The sequence below is a fragment of the Abramis brama genome (assembly GCF_963993115.1).
Source record: "Abramis brama genome assembly, chromosome: 12".
NCBI classification, from domain to species: domain Eukaryota; kingdom Metazoa; phylum Chordata; class Actinopteri; order Cypriniformes; family Leuciscidae; genus Abramis; species Abramis brama.
In genome coordinates, this window is record NC_139974.1 from 10,225,443 (window position 1) to 10,247,786 (window position 22,344).

Here is a 22,344-nt window from a genome sequence, read left to right on the forward strand (position 1 = left end):
CACCATTATTACATAGACTTTATTGTGATTAATACATTGTTACATAATCTGTTAGGGATCTTTGAGGGGATTAATGACATTTCTTTGAGCTTCCACACGGCCATCAAATACTGGAAGACCAGAAATGTGCAGGTGGCCCCAGAGGGGCGTCCTGAGTCCTTCAGCTCTACGATCTCAGGGCATGCAGAGAGCATCAGACCTTCACAGTGCTACGCCTGCTCTGACAACAGACGCGCGCAGTCGGGTCAAATGTTTGGGCATGTTTTCAACTGGCCACAATGACAAATTGGCATCTCTGGGCTTAAACTTCAAGTCATAATACTGCAAAAAAGAGCCATTTCCCCATCAATTTTCTCTGTGTCTCTGCAACTTGTGTCGATGTGCCTCTTTGTGTGGCTCTTTGTAAATGTTGCAGTAACAGGCGTTCTCATCATCGCTGTCATCCATAAGCTCTGGTTGCACCAGTCATTTCATCACCCTCGAACACCCAGGTCACCTTATATATGGTTCCCAGGTTACCACCGACGAGATGAGCCAGTCTCAAGAGACCGGTTACCTGATGAAAACTCCCAGCCGACAACTCCACGTTCACATTGGATTAGCGTTAATGTCGTGTGCATATAGAAATTTATTTATTGGGACAAATTTACAAGGAAAATGTACAACTGAGATTATACTTCATAGACAGTAGCGCAAACCATATCACTGTCACACATAACAGCAATATTGGAAGTAGTTATGTACACAGTACACTAATAAAGGTATAAATATATAATTGCTATATGTATTTATATATGTATATATATTCCTTCAGATGCCCCGCCCCCGAGAAAGGCTTCCTAAAACATGTTTCTCCTGGCGTAACTACAGCACTTCCAGACAGATCAAAGAACTTACAGGAAAGCATATTAATATGAAAAGGGCACCACACGTTAAATTGCATGTTACACCACATTTTTACAGCAACACGGTACTGAATATTACATTAAGTAGTGGTGTTTGGTTATATAGAGCCTGTGTGAGCGCACAGACAAGACATTTTAAAAACAGGGGTTTTAAGGTTAGATATTAAAAGTGCTTAAAATAGATGCAATGCTACAGGTGATGAAGGTAGTAGGACTTAAAACCCAATGTTTTATGACTCCTGGGAAAGTCTGGAGCTACATTTCTTTTGGAAACATTCTGGAACAGCCATTAGCGCCCTTCCTTATCCTCAAGACTAGAGGACCTCAGGCAGCAAATGGGTAAAAATGTGTTCATATGAAACTTTCGTTGGGACACCAACGATGAAGAACCCACCCATGCTGACCATTTCCGTAAATTAAGTGCAATGTACACTGTTTATCTGCTCTGCCTCTATCTGGGCTTCTTAGGAGCCAAGTGGAGGGTGTACAATCAGTTATGGGGGTTTAGTGACGTGGCCTCGTTACCCCTGTATATTTTGTACCGAGTCTGTGAGGTGGTGGTGGGTGGGGAGGGGGGGATGTTATTCAAAGGACCATATTTCAATGTCTTGCACATAGAAATCCTCCGTTTTCGAGAGCATTGGATTTCCAAAGGTCTTACATGAGTGAGTTCTGCCATGATAGAGGTCGCCATCCAACCACAGGCCAAATTCACCGCTGAAAGGAGAATTAAAAATTAATTTAGACATCAAGTCAGTAATTAATGAAGTGTATGGCAACTTATTCTCTTTACATACCCTCCACCACCAAAAGCTAAGGAGTCCATATCTCCTTTGATGAAGAACATATTGTCACCAGTCCATTTGAAAACCTAGAAAGGTTCAAGTTGTTTAGCAATGTTAACAGTCAAGGCAGGAACAGACAATATACAAAGACATACAATAAGTATATACTGTATATACACACACACACACACACACACACAAACACTTTAAATTAAATATTCAATAATATATAAAAAACTACATTATAATACTATTACTATTAATGCCTCTAATATACATAAATAAAACTATACATAACCTTCATCTAAGATCTACATCTACACTTAATCTATTCACGTATTCCCACCTCTAAGTCTGGACTGAAGCTGAAAACGAAGGTCTCTCCGGTGCCATAGAAGCCGTCACTGACTTTAAATGGCTCTGAAGCGAGAGCTCCAAACAGCTGCCGAAAATAAGCCAAAAGATTTTTGAATATTTAATGAACTACATGCTGTGAAACCTATGATTTAGAGAATACACAATCTTCACAATCTACACAAACAATTATGTAAAACCATACACTTCAGCTAAAACCCAAAAGCTCAAGCATACCTGTCCATCACTGTCCTTGATCACCATGAGAACTGGGGAGTCCTGGCTCTGCATGGTGCGATACAGGCTCTTGATGCTCATGCCGTGTTTGGACGTGCTGAACGCCAGGGACCAGGGATAGCCGATCGTCCTGGGTGGGAGGTGCTTGGCCAGCTGAGGATTAGAATAAAAGGTCAGAAGTAAAGAAAAGCCCCCAAAAGATCAGGACAGTACAAAAAGGGCACTTGGGAAGTAACTTTAAAGTAAAGGTATACTAAAAATAAGGGCCTCTGGGAGCCAATTATACGACTGAAATGCCACAGGTAGACAATGAAAATGTCATGGAAGTCCCATGAGCAGTATCCAAAAGATGAAGGAATGGTTCCTTACTCAATAGTGCATCAGAGTTGAATATGATGAGGTCAACATAGATATTGACCAAATTATAGCTTGCCTTCTCGATTTGATCGGGTTGCAGCAGGTCACTGGGCTCGGTCAGACTGGGCCTGAAAGATTCGGGTTCTGGCTCACTCTTCACCATGTGTTTGGAGTTCACCTCTTCCTTGGTTGTGATCTGATTAAAAGAAAGAAAAAAGGACTGATAAACATAGTCCCATCATTTGCTTTCCCCAAAATTTCACACATATTGTCTTACATTGAGAGAGCACAACTATGTGGAACTATGTGGTTAAGCCTCTATATCTATCTATCTATCTATCTATCTATCTATCTATCTATCTATCTATCTATCTATCTATCTATCTATCTATCTGTACTGCAGGTAAATGGAATCATCAGTATCAGATAACATAATCTGAGCTATCTATAATGCTATATAAATAGTACTCTCAAAGTAAGAAAACACCTGCAAAATTTTGAAACAGTATCATGTCCAGTCACAGAGGGCATCATAAACAGTACAGCTCAATAAAGGAGAAAGTCGCACTACAGGATGTGAGGAGTGAAGCTTACAGCGACACACATTTATCAGCCAAAAGAATCAGGCTTTAAATCTGGTAATGTGTGTTTCTACATCAGTACAACCTAACTGATGTAGACAGAGGAAGATGGATGGATGGAGATCAGCGAGATTTGGCTGGCAGGAGAACGTTACAAAGGGTCTTACTTTGGGAAGGCTTATCTCTCAGGTTAAGGAATGAAAAATATAACTGTAGTTAAGCACAGGGATAAAGGTTAGCAGGAAAACAGGGTAGTTCCCCAACAGCAATGCAAACCAAGGCAAATATCCAAGGACCACATGACAATTTTCCATCCACAAACATCAGACTTGGAGCTGATATAGGTTTCTTAGTATAGTTAGAACAATGTGTTCAATAAAGCCTTGCATTCTTGGATGTTTGCACTGTTTTCATGTTAGCAGGGAATAGGGTTAGCAAGACCTCATAAACACACTTTTTAGGAATGGTTTTCCCTTTAAAATCAACATGAAATGACACTCGCAATCCATTTTACGTCAATCATACAAGCTTGACCACTTATTTAATTCTGGCTAATGTAATAACTATTAGAAAGTCTGCATTTACTTTCCAATAGTGCCTACATAGTTAAAGGGATAGTTCACTGAAAAATGAAAACTGTCATCAATTACTCACCCTCATGTCATTCCAAACCCATCAGACTTTCCCTTAATCTTCAGAACACAAATGGTCAGGTTTATATGCTAATAAAAACCTAAATTAAATCGGTTCGTCGTATAAAGCAATTATGTCTCTTTAAAAGACTTTGATTAAACTGCTTGATTCATTTGGGTTTTTTACGATATCTTTATGAACGTTTTGAAGCTTCAGAGTTTTGGGTGAATAGACTTTCAATGGAGGGACAGAAATCTGAGATTTCATTAAAAAAACACCTTCATTTGTGTTCTGAAGCTGAACAAAAGTCTTATGGATTTGGAAAAACATGAGTGGTGAGCAAATTATGACAATTTTCATTTTTGGGTGAACTAGCCCCATTTACCATTAACAGCCTTGGTGAAATCCGGGGGAAAAGGTGGAGTAAATTATTGTTATAATCTAAAAAATAAATAATTGATATAATAATATAATTTATAATATAATATAATTGTAAGTTATTACATTTTGATTAAAGAGTACAGAAAGGTCATTGGAACAAGATGCAGTGACGAATCAGACACAGTACCAATTTATTAATAAAGTAAATGTAATTTCACGTTGACTTTAATAGTGTGATGAATACTGTCAGAACAAGCACTGCAGTCAAATGCATGGATACTTGATTAAACCCTTCTGAAAGGGGCTCTGGGGGACAGCATGTGACTAATTACTATGAAACTTTATTTGCTTTTTTACTGCTTCCTCATATTCAAGCCGTCGAAAACCCATCCTGTCATCCAGATATCCAATTTCAGTACTACTGCAGAAACTCTATCAGCCTTTAAGTGTCATCTCATATTAAAACGGCTATATCTCAACTCAGGGCCAGTTTTATTATTCCACACTCCACATAAAGACCAGTGCAATCTGCTGATCAAGGGGAACAAATTCTGTAATACAGACAGTAATGCATTCTTACTTAGATCAAACAGTAGAATAGTCTTCTTTCATTCAATTTGTGAAAAATCTGATATTGGTAGAATCATACGTGATGATACTCTGACAGTAACTGTCAGTTCATGTTGTAGTTAATGTTCCTTGATCGGCAGACATGATGTGGCCTTTGTGATGGTTTGTGTGGAGTTGAGCGTGTGGCACCTGAAGACGTTTGCAGAGCGAGCGCAGGTCCTCACTCTTTAGAGCATCTATCCGCCGGTAATACTCAGTCACTGAAACTACCTAATGCACAGACAGAATAGTGGTGTTGCATGAGAAACAGCCCGACACCAAAGAATTAGCATGTTAGGGGACAGAAGTTACGTGACACACTTCTCTTCCGCTTAAAATGATCAATTGGAAATGGAGGAAGGGACATGTTAGTAAGATCAAGACATATACTTTCTTTGCACAACCTAAATGAGAAATCCAAAGCAAAAACTGCATAATATAACCACCTAATGACTGAGAAAAACACTTTAATTCCCTCTTGACCCACGTGTTTACGCAGACAGCTGCAGTCAGGTCTCATGTGCCGCGAATCAGTTTAATCTAACAGGATTCACCTGACGAGATCAAACAGCACCATCTCAAAGACAGAAAAGACATCTGCAATGTCCACAGACCAGCCGCTCATTAGTATGTCATGCCGCAAAGCAACATAAAACAGTGTTTTCAAAGCTGAAATATAGAATTTTACTCTATGACATGGGTGTAACAAGAGGTGTGGCTATGGGTCAGTTGTCTGCATAAATTCTTTATCTGAAATATTTACTATTTTGAAAGTATTATGCATTTATGAAGCATATTTCCTCACATCTGCAATCCATTCCAGAGATATCACATAATAAAATGTAAGCATATGCATATAATACCTAATGTAAATAAGACCATGTAACTTCACTAACAGGCTACAGCTGAAATTGTTTCACTAAAAAAAACAAAAAAAACACACATCGCTCTTTGGTCCTCCTATAGATTTAAAGGAATAGTTAACTTAAAAAAAATAAAGGTTCTGTCATCATTTACTCACCCTCAAGTTGTTTCAAACCTGTATGAATGTCTTTCTTCTGCTGAACACAACATTTTGAAGAATGTCAGTAACCAAACCCCATTGACTTCCATAGTATTTTTTTGTCCTACTATGGAGGTCAATGGGGTCCATTCAACTGAATGATTACCAACATTCTTCAAAATATCTTCCTTTGTGTTCAGCGAAAGAAAGAAATTCATACAGGTTGAAACAACTTGAGGGTGAGTAAATGATGACAGAATTTACATTTTTAAGTGAACTATTCCTTTAATTTGCCCACCCTCATATAACCAAATGCCCTATCCTAGAAATGCCATTGGGTTTAACTCCTACAAACAGAAAGCATGCTTTAGCATTTATGCAATATATGCATAGGCTACAAGGCTAATGCTCTTAACATGTTTTTGCAGCTTCATAAAAACAGCCAAGTACAGTTTTGTTTTTTAAAAGAGAGAGAAAAAAAAACGTTTCTCATGTAACTATAATAAGGAGGTCGTATTTCGATTTAAAATCGCTACTAGTACAAATAACGTAATCGTGCGGTGCTGCAAAAAACAGAAAAAAGTCGGTCTGTTTACATCGTCACGCGCCAAAAGAGCGTTGCGTTTTCAACACTGCTGTCAACAAGGTGAAATAGACTTGCGTTCAAAGAAACTAAACGCAGCGCAACGGAAATCTGTGCGTGCAGTTTCATTTAGTAGCGCTCCGATTAATTGTTATAAACATAACACAAAACTTTTAAAAGGTGACACTCGAAGGATTAATTTTTTATTTGGAAAAACTATCGACAAGACGGTGGGTGTTGCGGTTTGATTTATTTATAGCAAAACTGCGTTTATCGTATGGTACGCACGAACTGAAATATTAACTTAACATTAGGCTACTACATATCGCACGGTATGCAACTGCATAGTTTAAGTATGCTAGGCTACTGCAAAAAAGTGTCTGCACTGCAGACTTTACTGTCATGTTTAAATTACGTCAATTGCTACGCCTAGAAAGCTACAGCTGTTTGATACATAACCACACTCCACATGCATGTCAAGTGCACTTCAGCACAAGTCACTCACACACAAACATTAGAAACACAGGGCTCGTTTTTTACCAGGCCAAAGCTGTATTTGGGCGTTAGCTGACATCCCTCCTTAATTCTTCTGGAGAAAAACATCACTTCTGCTGAAAGCCCCAAGATATGCAGGTGTGTATCCAATATTTAGTATCCACGTGGACTCACTGAAGTACAGCCACTTTTAGAAGTGAACTAGAGGCTTTGTGCTGTTTATATCCCACAGGGACCAATAGGATGGCAGGGCAGCAGAAAAGCATGAACTCGTGTGGCCTCCCCTCTGGCCAGCCCAGATAACAGGGCATGAGTCATATATTTTATAAATAATAGCCAAATAGCTATCTGGAAGATATTATAAATAAAAACACATTTTTATGTAGCCTGGAAAAATGGCTTGCTGAGAGCTGGAAAAATTTAATAAAAACAGGGCTTGATTATATATATATATATGCTATCTGGATCATCACTATTGGGCAATTAACTATTGTTGTCTTTATCTTCTCCGTGGAGTTTTCACACTTTTTATCTTGACTTAAATGCATAATCCACATTTATCAGTCAGATGGTCTTGCTCACTGAAGTCTATAAGTGGTTTAAGAGGGATGATGAAATGATTGTGTCCATTTGCAGACAAACACTCAATACAGTAACAGCCAAGCCAAACACACATTTCAACGAAAAGACATTACATACCAGTTCATCACATCCTTTGGAAGGAAAAGATGTCATTATGAACATAAGACACTGCAACAAGATATTAAATAGACATTGACAATGACTGGCAACAGGAACAAGCATGCATTCAAACTCAATGTTATTATGTGCATAAACATGGTTGAAGTGGCTGAATAGGACAAAAATAAATAAAAAGACACACATACACACACGGTCCAATGCTGCTGTGAATAACAGGCTCATGTGTTCGGGAGAGAACATAAACATCACGTAAGCATATTCATGATCACATGTCTATGACAACACAACTGCGACAAAAACATCAGCCTAATTATTAAAGCCACACAATACACACATTTCAATTAAAAACACATGCATTAATTAACATCAGTATTAATATTTATGACAATCAAATAAATCACATTATAAATAATTAAAATTATAATATTTAAATATATTGCATGAATGCATAAAATATTTTCTAGGTTTTTAGTCATAAACTACTAGAATTGACAATAAATAGATGATTAATCTATTATTTATTTATTTATTTATTTATATGTATTATTAAGGGTTAAGGCTTGTTATCTTACAGTAGTTGTTGTTCATACCTCCCAGTCCTTGAACGTGATATCAGGCACTGGTTTGTCGTGCTCCCCACTCTCAGCATCCTGGTTCTTTTTAACAACTACAAACCCAGGCTCTCGGGTCACTCCGCTCAGCCCTTCACCGTACACATCAGGGGTCCACTGGACAAAGAACGCATACAGGTGGTCCGACCTACAGGAAACACACAAAATTTTCGTTTAGAAACGAAAACGGGTTTATTCGGTGTAGATCAGGTCGTTGGTATCCTAATACTTAAAAATGAGATGTTTTCTAGTTGCCCATTAATAAAATACTGTGCGCCAGTGTCCATGACTGTTAGATGTGTTTTTTACTAAATGAAAAATAAAAGGAAGCCTCTGGAGCTGAAATTCAGATATGGTAATAGGCGTTTCGTTTCCGACACATGCTGCGAGCGATAGACCAGTCACAACAGATGGGCCGTCTGACCAATCAGAGCACAGTATTCTAGCGGAAAGGAGGGGTTTAGAGAGAGTGAATCTCAAATGAACCGTTTTCAGACTCTTTGAGAAATAAGGTGATGTGCAATGTATATTATGAGAAAATTAAAGTGTTTTTTGATATTGGATGCATGTAAACCTAGGAGACCTCCAAAACAAAATTAGGAACCCTTTAAAGGAGAACTCCGGTCAATTTTAACAGTAGTCGATTGTCGAGTTCACGCGCGTGATCATAGGTAACTAAACCTATGCGCGTGAACTCGACAATCGACTACTGTGGACTTCGACCGAAAACAGGATGTAAATACAGGTATGTGCGCTGGCTGAATTATTATCATTTTTATTCATATCTTTCACATATACTGCAGTCAGATTCACCCGTGTTCACTCTGAAGGAATCATCTAACATGGCTGGGAGTTCTCCTTTAAAATTGCGCTAGGAGCACTTTAAAAAAACGTGCATGGACAAGTCATGGAAATCTCTTTAGTATCTCTACAGGATATGATAGGACTTTTTCTAGTGTTTCTTATTTTAGTCAGAAAGAGTCGGAAGCTTGTGTAAAGCGCCATATACAAATGTTTTGTATAAACAACTTAAAATAGGGTCCAGATCTATACTAACATCTAAATCAACCACAATGCATGTCTGTAGTCTGATATACCACTTTCCTTGATTGCTCTGTTCAATTTATAATGGTATATTTCAACAGCAACTTATAGGTGATTACGCCATGTTGACAGTGATGAAACCCTGTCCTGTAAGTCCTGCTAGCAAATGGCTCTGATGTTGAGAGATCATTTACAAAGAACTGCAACCATAAACACACACATACAGACATGCATAAGCTCAGACACATATATAGGCCTGCACACGATGACCTGGCCATGGAGAGATTTGGACCAGGCGACTCATGAGGACATGTAGCAAAGCTTACAGCCTATGAGAAGCACGTAAGTATGTGTTTTCCAGCTAATTTTATGATGATGATTTTATCATTTCTGAACCACAAAGTGAACAAAGTTAGCCATAACTTTGTTCACTTTGTGGTTCAGAAATGATAAAATGGACCATTGTCATATCTCAAATGGATCATGAGACTGGCCACCAAACTGGGTCAGACAACAGTAGAGCAGTTATTTATGCTGGCCTTCCCATAGCCACATCTCTGATACTTAATGAGACATCTTATCCATGGATGCAACTCTGGCACGAACGCAGACACGGTTTGTGTGAGTTTAATAGGTCAAGATGGAGGTCGTGAACCATGTGTGAACTATAGAACTCTCAAATACAAAGTTAAATCACAAAAACCAAGCATGCAAAACTTACTTTATATAAACACCATAGGTCAAATGAGCAGAAATTACGCTTTTTCACACATCACAGAAAGCAAACGTCAGACAGAACGCAAACGTTACGCAGTACAAAGCAACTTTTTAAACGTCATATTTGATTTCCTTTTATGATCATAAATATGGAATCACATTCCAGACTCTCATCTGTTCGAGATGATGTAGTTTTAGCTAATTATATTGATTTATTGCTCCAGGAAAAACCTTGATCCATGCATAATTCAGTTTGGAGAGAAAAACACAAATATGCAGCATGTAAATCTCTCTTAAATCTGTCTGGCTGAATAGCTGTATTATATAGAAGTAACAGATTCTGTGACGGATTACATAAGGCTTTGCTTTTGAACATTCAGATTAGTAGGTCAGGTAATTAGCCTCAGTCATTTCTAGAGTCACCAGATAGATCTCATTCCCAGAAAGACTAAAGGACTGACATAGGATAAACTAGCAGATTCATGTACTTAGATTCTTAATGATAAGCACAAGCTATCCCTCATGTCATGTCATGGTAAACATATTATTCTTATATTTTTTATATAAAAGAGCTGCTGTGCAAACACTCCCGGCCCAGGTCACCAAGACCATTTATTGAAACCCTCGCTTACTGTTTTGACATCACATGTATAAAGTTAAGCCAATATTTAAAGAGGTTTCAAGGAGGACTTACAAGTAAAGCAGCACAAACAATCCATTAAGTATATTAACAGGGTGAAAAAATTATAACCGCAAAACTAAATCACTGTTTTTTGTGCATGAAAATACACTAATATAAGGGGATTTCAAAAGTTTGGGGTTGTTAAGATGGTCAATCATTTTTTGAACAAAGTCTCTTATGTTCACCAGGGCTGCATTTATTTGATCAAAAATATTGTGACATATTATTACAATTTAAAACTGAATTCTTCGGTGTCACATGATCCTTCAGAAATCCTTCTAATATGCTGATTTGGTGCTTTTTAAAAACATTTGTATTATTATCAATGTTTGAAAACTGTCACCTTTATTTCTAGCACTTAAAAAAAAATACAGATTGTTTCAAAACAGCTTTACAGTAATAGACAGTAATGTATTCATTACTTCAATTAGCTTATTTTTTCTGCCTTAAATTAATACATTATTAGCGAACTGCACGATTTGTATATGTACATTTCTGAAAACCATAACTTGGACGCAGTCACCTCTGAAAACAGATCACTCTAAATTGTAATGTAGACATGAATTTTCTGTAAAGCTGCTTTAAAACAATATGTATTGTGAAAAGCGCTATACAAATAAATGTGAATTGAAATGAAAACAATGATTCAATCATGCAAAATTAAATTCTGCAGTAAAGCAGCTCTAAAAAGACAACAGTACACAGTCATTATTCAACTGAAATCAGATCAGTGTTGATTCAGCTCCGTTCAATAACTGGGTAAAGATCATCAAATATGAAATTAATTCAATTCAGTTATAAAACAGTTCTGCAGAAAACAGTGATGTCATCATCATCCAGCTCAGTTCAGTTCTCATCCAATACTGTCAGTCAGTGAAGTCAAATCAATAATATTGCTGAATACTAAGTACTAAGTGTCCCCAACTAAGCAAGCCAGAGGCGACAGTGGCAAGGAACCCAAACTCCATCAGGTGACAGAAATGGGGAAACCAGACTGGGGTTACGGGTGGGCTATGGGTGAGCATAGTGATAGTGATTTTGTTTAGTTAGTGATATAGTTTTATAGTGGACTCGGTTTTGCTCTCTCTCCTCTTCTGCTTTGTTTTTGTTTTGTTCCTTGTTGCGGCTGCTCATAGCAAATCGTTCTGCGCTTTATTAGGTGCTTTAGTGTTCATCTCAGTGGTGTAGTCTACGTGATACTCAGGTATACGGCGTATACCCACTAGAAAAGGCCAAGGATTTCCGTATACCCACTTAAAAAATCGTGAGGATGCGTAACAACTTCGTTTTGTGTCAGAACTTTCACTTTCATTCATAAATTCACCCCGTCTGTGTTTGCGAAGCGACACCGAATCGCGGAATCCAGTCACAAATGGAGCTTGCTAAGCAGAACGTCACCGAATTTGGCTATTTTTGAATGAATAAATCAAAAGTAGGGTTGTACAATGAATCAAATCTCGATATGGACTAGTGTCTGTGAATATTAAAGTTAAAAGAGACTGCAATTGTTCTACGCGTCTCTGGGAATGAATGAGCGCTCAATGTGTGCTCCACTACACACACACACACACACACACACACACACTGAAGCACGCGTGATCACGCTCGTGGTGTTTTCAGCGTTTCACTGTATTGAGACATGAGCTACTACATGTGCACTTCATCGCAGAGCTGCTATGAGAGTCACTTCACGAGAATTTCACCATTTCATTTGATAAAAGTCATTCATTCGTTTCATATACAAACACATAGAAACTGTAATGTCTTTACGACAACCTGTCAAAATAAAAGTTCGGTATAACTTGAAGAAATTATAACAGAAATATATTACTATTGCACAGTAGAGTATACTTCAAGTAGGCCTAATAATAATAATAATAGTTTATTAAAACACACAGAAACTCAAATGTCTACAACCCACCAAAATAAAAGTCATTTTCAAAGAAATTAAAAAGAAGTAAAAATGAATTTTAAAATAATAATAATAATAAAATCTATTAAAACGTTATTTTAAGGGAATATCACACAAGTTTTCATACATGTTTTAATTTAAAGAGTAGCCTAAACTTGCCAAAACAATAACACCATTTTTGTTTCAAAAACACCATTTCTAAAAGTAAATTTGTATTTGTGCCTATAATGTTTCTTTTTTTTTTTTTTATTGTCAACTGATATATTACAGTATACTACAGTACATATTACAGTATACTCACTACAAAAAACTAGACTACACCACTGGTTCATCTCAGTAGGATACCTCACCGATTAGCATTAAGCTTTGTATCAGTAGAAACCCGGTAGTATTTTCGAATGACCATGCTTCCCTCCCTCATGTCCCCCTGAGATGAGAGATTTCTGTATTGTGTCTCTGGAAAAAAAACCTCAGATGATGCAAAAATCGTCATTTTGCGTCATCGGAGGCTCTTTTGTCCAGAGGCGAGAGACTACAGCCAGTAGTAGGAGCTAGTTCCGCATGTTTTCAACCCGCCCATAGGGGGTGGGATCTCACGATAAAACGTCTTTTCAGTTTCGAGTCAATTAATAGCCTAGTTGTATCATTTCTTCCGATACTGCCCTCTGTAACCGGTAGGCGTGGCTTGGGAGTGGCCTCGTAGGGCAGCGAAGCAAGTGCATTCTGGGAGTTGTTGTCTTTCATCCACATGAGCCAAAAATATATTTTCTGGCATTTCTCAGTCTAGAAGGCACCAACTACTAAAATAATTTAACATTTCTACTACATAAATGACCCAATTTAAATACACATTCATCTTTCCAGCTGTGAAATATCCTTTTAAGTCATGGGTGCAGAGAACGGTCTATCAATTTTTTTTTTCTTCCAAAATTAAGCTGGTTGAAAAACATGCGGTGATGCCAAATATTCTGGCCCACCCATCATCCACTTTTTAAAGCATGTTTTAAAGAACATCCTACACCTGGGTCTGGAGCAGGAAATCAGTAAATAATTCCATTTTGACAGAACAGGAAGGTGACATTTAAAGTGGAGTGCAGCCAAACTGGGAATATCACTGACCTCTCAGAAGGAACAGCGAACCAGTACTCGTGCTTCCTGTCTCTTTGGGCGTACTGCAGCATTGAGGCACTGGCGTGGGAGACAAAGGTCTTCCGCATGGCTCTGCCAACACGCAGACACAGGAACTTGTGCGACTTGGACTTCTCCTTGCCTTTGGGCAACGGCACCACTGGGAAAGGAAACAAACAGCACAACTGCACCTGTTTTTCATAGTCATCTCAGCGCGTTAAACTAAAACATGAATCTTGCATCCCATTTTGATTAATCTACATTGTAGCATATTTATGCACGCTGGATGCAGCATATGCTAAATAAGCTGTCATGTTGAGCTGATGTTATTAGTGTGCTGGAGAGAAATAAATAAATGGAGCAAATTAAATCTGTGGATCTCCTGCAAGACTAACTGAAAATGTATCTTTCAGCATTTTTTTTAGGGCCACATCCTCATTAGACTGCAGCAGTGATACAGCAGGATCAAATGGAGGCTGACACTTCGATATATTTGTAAGTTATGTAATGTCATCAAGGATTGGATATTAGAAATAAGCTTAAAGTCAACATGAAACATTGCAACCCATTTTACTTGCATTTTCTATGTTCGAAGTTCAGAGTAAAACAAAAAGTAAGAAGGGATTTTTTTTTTAATCCTTTCTCAAAAATGTCTCCATCAATAGCATCTTGATATTTCCCACTACTTTTTCCGATTTGCTATAGCCTTTAGAGATGCACTCAAATTTTTTCATGTTATGGTTATGGTATATACTGTATATATATGTAACACTTTACAATAAGGTTCATTAGTTAACATTAGGTAATTACATTAGTTAGCATGAACATAATGAACTGCACTTATACAGCATTTATTAATCTTTGTTAATGTTAATCTCAACATTTACTAATACTTTATTAAACTCTTGTTAACATTAGCATTGTGAACTACCATGAACAAACAATCAACAGCTTTATCTTTTATTAACTAACATTAACAAAGATAAACAAATACAGTAATAATTGTATTGCTCATGGTTAGTTAATGTTAGTTAATACATTAGCTAATGTTAACTAATGAACCTTATTATAGTGTTACCATATATAAATATATACATATAAACAAAATAAATATACTTTAAAAAGTACATATTTCACTATATATGGACCAAATTTTAGTGACAGAATATAAAGAATGGTGTTTTTCGTGAACTGATGAACCAGGTACAAATAAGATCATGTAATGGTGTCAAATTTGATTTCATGTTGACTTTAACACATGTACTAACAGTAGGTTACCTTCCTCTGTACTCTGTCCCTCATCTGCTCCAAGCTCAATAGCTGGTGTGAAATCATTGGAAATCTTTTGTTCTCCTTCCTTCATATCACTGGTGGATTGCATAGTCTGAGCTTCCACGCTCTTCTGTGACTCATGGGCTTTTGCAAAATCCTCAACAGCCACAGTGTCCGAACAAAGCGACTCAGATGTGGTGCGGGATTTGGCCTCATCTGCAGGTTGGTCCCTCACTGCATTCTCCAGAACGTTCTCAGACAGCACCTCAGTGGATAAACCTGTGGCATTCAGACTCTGCTCAATGCCACTATCCCTCCATCCTCTTCCCTCTGTAACTGTATATTGTACAGCTTCTTTTACATCCTTTTTGTCAGCCATTGAAGGTTCTTCAGTGGTTGTGGCGGCCTGGTTGATGGTTTGCACAGATTCAGAAGAAGCACCAGAGGACTTTATCGGCTGCAGCTCGTCGGAAGATGTTGCTAGGGGATCATCGCGGACTGGAGAAAGTTCTGACTCGGTAAAAACGTCTTCGGACAGAGAAGCTTCCGTGCTGCGAGGGGCCGTACTGGTGCTGTCGTTGCCCGTCTCGCGGATTCGGTGTGCCGCATCGCCTGCATTGAGACGTGGTGTCCTCTTGAGATGGCTTACCTCAGGTAATGAAGGCTCAAGCTCTAGATCTCTGGGTTGACAAAAAAAAAACATGACACAGTGCTACATGACTTGCATTTCCCCGCTAATGAGATCAAAGTGGTTGTTATCATGTTGCTATGCAGTTGCTAGAGTAATCTAGGGGGTTGCTAGGGTGTTGTCTGATCATATAAGAGCAATATCATATCTGTAGCAAAAATGATGTGCAAGTAAGTGTCGCTTAAGCAACTTACGGTGGCACGAGCTCTCGGACCCTGATGTCGGTGATCTCCCTGCACATGGCTGCGGACTGCACCTCCTCCAGCGGGCACATGATCCCGTACTCCTCACATCCTCGCTCCTGCACCAGCCGGTCCAACTTATGAGGGTCAAACATGACGTTGTTTGGAGTTACCAGAAGCACACCACTTACTATACCCTAAAAGATTGAGAACAGAGGAGAAAGATGGCAATGACAAATCAGTAGACCATACACTACTCTTTTACATGTCCAGGCATGATCATCACAGTAAAAATCAGTACATATTGTTATTGTATATTGATTATTCTGGCCACACACCATCAACGTATACAGGAAGAGATCAACATGAAATGCAACCAATGTTTTGGATTTGGTTTTCATGCACTGTTTAGGCGTGAATCTGAAATCAGTGATTACCACAATAATAGGTCAGCATGGAAAATGTAGCCTATATGAGTGATTGCTCAGAAAATACTGTAAAAATTTGTGAAAATTTTTGTAGACTTCGTGATCATAATTTCTGTCAGTCCAAAAGTAACTTATAATTACTTGTAATTTATTTTACAATATTACTCATTTTAATGCATTTTGAAATTAGCAGTACACAATGCTAAGTACACATGCTAGAGCAGAAATGTATTTTTTTATAAATAAAATGTATTTATCTAAATATTTATATACTTACAGCACTAAATGTTCAGAAATATATAAGCACATTAATACATTAAATGTTCAGAAAAAAAATATATACATACACACACACACATATATATATATATATATATATATATACACACACACACACACACACACACACACACACACACATACATTCGTATTTATTTATGTTTTTCCTGAACATACACATTACTGTTCAAAAGTTAGGTAAGATTTTCAAATATATTTTTTATATATTTTTTACATTTCTACTCTTTATCAATGGTGAAAACAGTTGTGCTGCTTATATATTTTTGTGGAAACCGTGACACATTTTTGTTCAGGACTCTTTGATGAATAAGAACAGGGTTTGAAATTTAAACTTTTGTAACAAGGTTAAAGTCTTTACAGTCTCGTTTGATCAATTTAATGCATCCGTGCAAATTTCATTTCAGTTGGGTATTAAGTTCTATGATACTGTATATATTTCTAATACTACTACCTCTAACAAACAAATGTGGCAAATTTTGGTAAATCCAGTGACTAGTAACAATCTGTGCGCCCGACTAACAGAATCTGTACACAGAAATCACTCACCTTGCCATCTGTGATGTATTTGCAGTTCATTTTAAGGAACTTTTCCGTAAGAGCCTCTTCTTCCTCGGAGGTGGACGACACCACTCTGGCTGGTCGAGGGGGCCCGTGACATATGCTGTGTCTCCGGTGGACATCATCTGAGTCCTGGTGGGATGAAGATGGTGTGAGAAACAGCTCAATCAGTGGTAGCCCTCGCCACATCACACTGAATATGGGCCAACCTTGAGCTCATGGTACGTCCTCAAACACCCACACCCACATATAAACACACACACACACACACAGTCATCATAACAAGGAGGCTTGGAAATAACAACCCATTAAGGCATAGGTAGATCCCTTGAGGGCTCTCTGCTATAAGAAGGCTGACAGGCGGAAACCAAGGAGACTGAGGCAGGTTTCCTAACATGATTCTGCACCGGTTGAGTGACTGTCAGCATCTTTGTGTGTTTGTATGTGTGTGAGCTCATTACAGGACAAGAAAAAGAAAAGCCACCGCTCACTTGGTGCTGACACAATAATACAGATCTAATGACTATAAAAAGTTACTTTTAGCTGTGCAAAATTGCACATGCATTGCAGCAGAATCCTGAGCTGATACTCTTGGATTTGAGCTAAAATTGCAAATACGGAACACACGTTTCACTCCTCGCTCAATATATTTCAGCTTCTCACACAAAGAGCTCTGTGAAACAAGAGCACACTGCAACCTCTTATAACTTAACAAACAAACATCACTTGCTCATTTAACACTAATAAAAGAAAACCAGGTTGTTTACTGGAGTTCACAACCAAGCAAGTGATACTATGCACACATAGAAACTGAATTTTTATTTAAGTAGTCTACTGACTGTATATGTGACCCTGGACCACAAGACCAATCACATGGGTAATGAGATTTATGCATAATCTGAAAGCTGAATAAATAGCTTTCCATTGATGTATGGTCTGTTAGGACAATATTTGGCTGAGATACAACTATTTCAAAATATGGAATCTGAGGGTGCAAAAAAATCGAAACATTGAGAAAATCGCCTTTAAAGTTGTCCATTTATGCTCGCGATCGTGCTGCATTCACTCACAAAAATAAATGTTTTACATATTTACCATAGGAAATTTACTAAATATCTTCATGGAACATGATCTTTACTTAAAATCCTAATGATTTTTGGCATAAAAGAAAAATCAATCATTTTGACCCATACAATGTATTGTTGGCTATTGCCACAAATATACCCGTGCGACATGTGACTGGTTTTGTGATCCAGGGTCACATATAAACAACTAAATTTGGCCCTCAACAATAAACATAACCAGCAAAAAAAATGCTCATGTGTAAAACTGCAACTGATAGACCATGATGGCCCAACACATGAATATTACATGTGTACAGAATGTAGACAAGTATATAAATGTATGGCTGCTGTGACTGACTGCACAGTTTAGATGCACTCCACTGTGTATGAATGATCAGCAAAAAAAAGCCAGCACTGAGTTACATGAATATTGCATGAATTCATGTGTTTTCATGTAATGTGCTGACAATGTAACAGTCAATTCTCCAGCCTATTACAATTACAGGGATACGAATGCGCATTCTTATTTGTGAGATGCATGTTGATACCTGAATACATTTGAAGTTAGAATAAGCATGTGCTTGCTTTATCTATTGATGACTCATGAGGAAATGCAATCATGAAACCCCTGAATCTCTGGCACTGGGCAGCGGGACCAGTAAATCCATGACCATATGGAGCCGGAACTACACACTGAGTCACACACTAATCCAACAGAGGTGACACAATCCATTTGGCAACCTCAAAATGGCAGCCCAGGACATAAATTAGACCCTTAAACCACACAAGAACAGATGAAAGCTTAAAAGTAGCCATGGTGATCTTTCCAAGATATCTTCCTTCTTATTTGTCATCAACTAGGGACAAACATAGCCGGGAGGAATGCAGTTTGTCTGAATACAACAATTACTGGAATCTCTGGCTTCATAGAGGAATAACAGCTGTGCCCAAAAGGGAAATTCATCGCCACCCCCTTGTGGACACAAAACTATCTGAGCCCGAAATTAAAGAAACAGTCCACCCAAACTCAACATCATGATGTTTGTAACATGCATGATATCTTTTATGGAATATCTTTTAAGAACTTGCAGGTTATATTTTTTCATAGATTTATAATTGATGGGAATGGAGTTTCAAACACACAAGCATAAAGAATTACACATAAGTTGTGCGTCATACAGTAGGTCAAGTCTAGAATTTTAAAGGGGCGGCAAAAAAGAAATAAGTCTAACAACTAAAATAAACAGAAAGACATATATGAAAGCAGGTCTTTAAAATGTCTGAAGCATGTAAAGGGAGTATGGCCACTGATTTGGATCTCTTGTCCAATTTAATTTGACAGGCTTAGCGACTACAAATTAAAAAGCTGGTTAAAGTAAATGGAAAATAATTGAATCGATGTAAAAATGCAAGCTATGCAAAATGATAGTCCATGGCACTTCTGTTTCACTGCACATGGTCTATTGCATAAATGTAGACATAGAGCATTAGTGTGAAATGATCCGAGCAGTTTCACTTAATAACTTGCTGGTTTTTCAGCTGAGTAAGTCTTCTTATTATACTGAATGTCCCTTAATGAAACTCAACTTATTACATGGATTACTGAATTTCCCCATCCCCGTTCCAAATCATGGAAAAATAATGCTTATACACCACAATGAGCTAAAAGATCTTTAGACTTCACAATAGAAAGGTACATAAAACAATGCGTGCTCAAGGGTCAAAACGCATATACGGTGAACATTATAAAAAGCGATTCTTCTTGCTAACAAGTTGTGCGAAACTGACCAGACCTTGGCAAGCAAAATCACTTAATCATATACATGTGCAATTTAAAACAATGATAAAGGACAAGTTTAAGCCTGTCCTCTTGCTATACGATCCCCCTGAAAGCTGTGGATGAAGATTGAGGTGGCACTTACTGTGGTGGCCTTCTCGAGATCAGCCTCTGAAGAGGTGAGGGAGAGGGGGCTGATGGGACTGAGGGAGGGAGAGCTTTCTGCACTGGAGATGTATTCCGGGTCAGGGACATACAGCACCTGAAGAGCAAGACACACTCAGAATTTAGATTTATATCATCTCACATGCAAACAGCAATGGCTTTTAGCCAAGTCAAATGAATGAAATCAGTGAACTGAAACAAGACGACAGCTAGCTTGATCTCCAACAAAACCAAATGACAAAAGAAAGCAGAGAGCCTGAATTACCAATCAAAACTCAGCAAAGAAGCGGTTTACTGAACAAATAGAACGTATATTCTTCTACAAAAGGCGCAGTTCTTTTTTTCCGGGACATTTCCCCCGTTTTAAATGGTTTTCATTCTTACCCTGAGGATCACGATATCTCTGCTCATTAATGTGAAACTGTGGAGGCACCAAGATGAATTTGCTACTTAAAGGGATAGTTCCCCCAAAAATAACAATTCTGTCGTCATTTACTCACCCTCAAGTTGTTTCAAACCTGTATGAAATTCTTCTGCTGAACACAAACAAATATATTTTGAAGAATGTTGGTAACCAAAAAGTCAATGGGCCCCATTGACTTCCATAGTATTTTTTTCCACACTATGGAAGCCAATGGGGCCCATCGACAGTTTGGTTACCGAAATTCTTTGGAACAACTTGAGGGTGAGTAAATGACGACAGAATTTTTATTTTTGGGTAAACTATCCCTTTAAGAAGGCATTTGAATTTCGAGGTGGCACTTTTTTTTTTAAACCTTACTCTTACTACACTAGATACCGGGAAAAGCAATTGACTGAAACAGAGTTCAGCTGGACATAGAGACCATCTGCTCTGAAAATTACTACACCATACAGTACCTTGCCAGGAACCACAGCGCGAGAGAAGAGTTTGTTGAGCTGGACGAGCTCGTTGGGAGTCGTGTCAAACTTCAACGCAATGCTGTTGAGTGTGTCCCTTGACTCCACCTAGGCACACAAAAACAAAAGTTAGATATCATTTTATTAGCTAAAAAAAAGTTATAAAATCAAGACATCCGCTTCCAAGTAACACGGCTGACTAAGCATTTGAATCTGTTGGAACAGCAAATCAAGGCCCCAGTGAAAACCATCCAATGCATTTTATGAGATGTCCACCTGTAACAGAATGCATCATCTACACTGTAAAAAGTGAACAGTTGGATCAACTTAAAAAAATTACTTCAATTGGTAACACCTAAAGAAATTAAGTTTTCTCAACTTAAATTATCACGTTTTTCACGATAAAATGTGATAATTTAAGTTGAGACAACTTAATTTCTTTAGGTGTTACCAATTGAAGTATTTTTTTTAAGTTGATCCAACTGTTCACTTTTTACAGTGTAAAATTACTGTTCCCTTTGTCTCCTATCCATCTGGAAAAAAAAGTGTAAAATTAAAAAGAAAACAGCACTATTTTATTTTCGTAATTGCTACATTCATCCAGTGTGTAGCATATGTAAAATACAAAATAAAAGTCCAAACAAATAAACCCACAGCTAAAATGTGACCGTTTAAATGTGATTTTGTCCATTTAAACCTAATGGGTATGTCCAAAAAACATAGTGAGATACATGACTAAACAGCTTTATATAAGCTCTATCTCACCAGGTGTTCAATCAATATCTTTTTGATGGTTTGATTGTGGCTGAAGCCAGAGCGCTAACCTTCTCTCAACATACAATATCTGTCCTTCAGTGCCATGGGGAGTTGAATGCAAATAGCATTCAAGAATCTCTGAATCTCTAAATGTCAGGTTAAACACACAAAAGAGCGCACAGAGGGACGTATAGAGTCGGCTTCGTGATGACCACTGAGTCTGAAAAGCTTTGAGAAATATCTTGCCCCATAAAAACAAAAGCATCTTTGTGCCACAAAAGATGTTTGACAAATGGTTTGAAGAAACATAACATCTATAGAAATTACATATCATAAAAATAGCATTCAGTGAATTCAGTCATTATTTCGAGACACACATAATAATTCAGCACGTTCAGGCCGCATGATGCATGAGTGTGTTTACTGCAATGGCGACAGTGAGGAATTCATCCTCTGGTGGCTCCTTGCAGTTGCAAGATGTGACATTTGTATGTTTTGATAAATCCCCAGGTGGCAGGATCTCAGATCACCAGATCACTCAGTCACCTGATCCAAA

At 37.9% G+C, this 22,344-nt stretch overlaps 1 protein-coding gene across 5 annotated transcripts in view; it reads right to left on the reverse strand.

Moving 5' to 3' along the window:
• Positions 1-22,344, reverse strand: part of oxr1b (oxidation resistance 1b) — a 51,786-nt gene continuing 29,442 nt past the window's right edge. For 2 of the 5 annotated variants that reach the window (XM_084130166.1, XM_084130168.1), the window contains 13 exons: positions 21,033-21,140; positions 20,134-20,250; positions 17,136-17,279; positions 15,874-16,058; positions 14,998-15,671; positions 13,711-13,879; positions 8,216-8,384; positions 4,993-5,073; positions 2,715-2,834; positions 2,282-2,434; positions 2,037-2,132; positions 1,703-1,776; positions 1-1,622 (listed from right to left, as the gene is read on the reverse strand). In XM_084130166.1, coding sequence (XP_083986292.1) covers positions 1,487-1,622; positions 1,703-1,776; positions 2,037-2,132; positions 2,282-2,434; positions 2,715-2,834; positions 4,993-5,073; positions 8,216-8,384; positions 13,711-13,879; positions 14,998-15,671; positions 15,874-16,058; positions 17,136-17,279; positions 20,134-20,250; positions 21,033-21,140 — 2,226 coding nt within the window. In that variant the 3' untranslated portion in view covers positions 1-1,486. Of the gene's footprint in view, positions 1,623-1,702; positions 1,777-2,036; positions 2,133-2,281; positions 2,435-2,714; positions 2,835-4,992; positions 5,074-6,968; positions 7,154-8,215; positions 8,385-13,710; positions 13,880-14,997; positions 15,672-15,873; positions 16,059-17,135; positions 17,280-20,133; positions 20,251-21,032; positions 21,141-22,344 lie in introns of those variants that run through there. The other 3 variants (XM_084130167.1, XM_084130169.1, XM_084130170.1) reach the window with 2 other exon arrangements.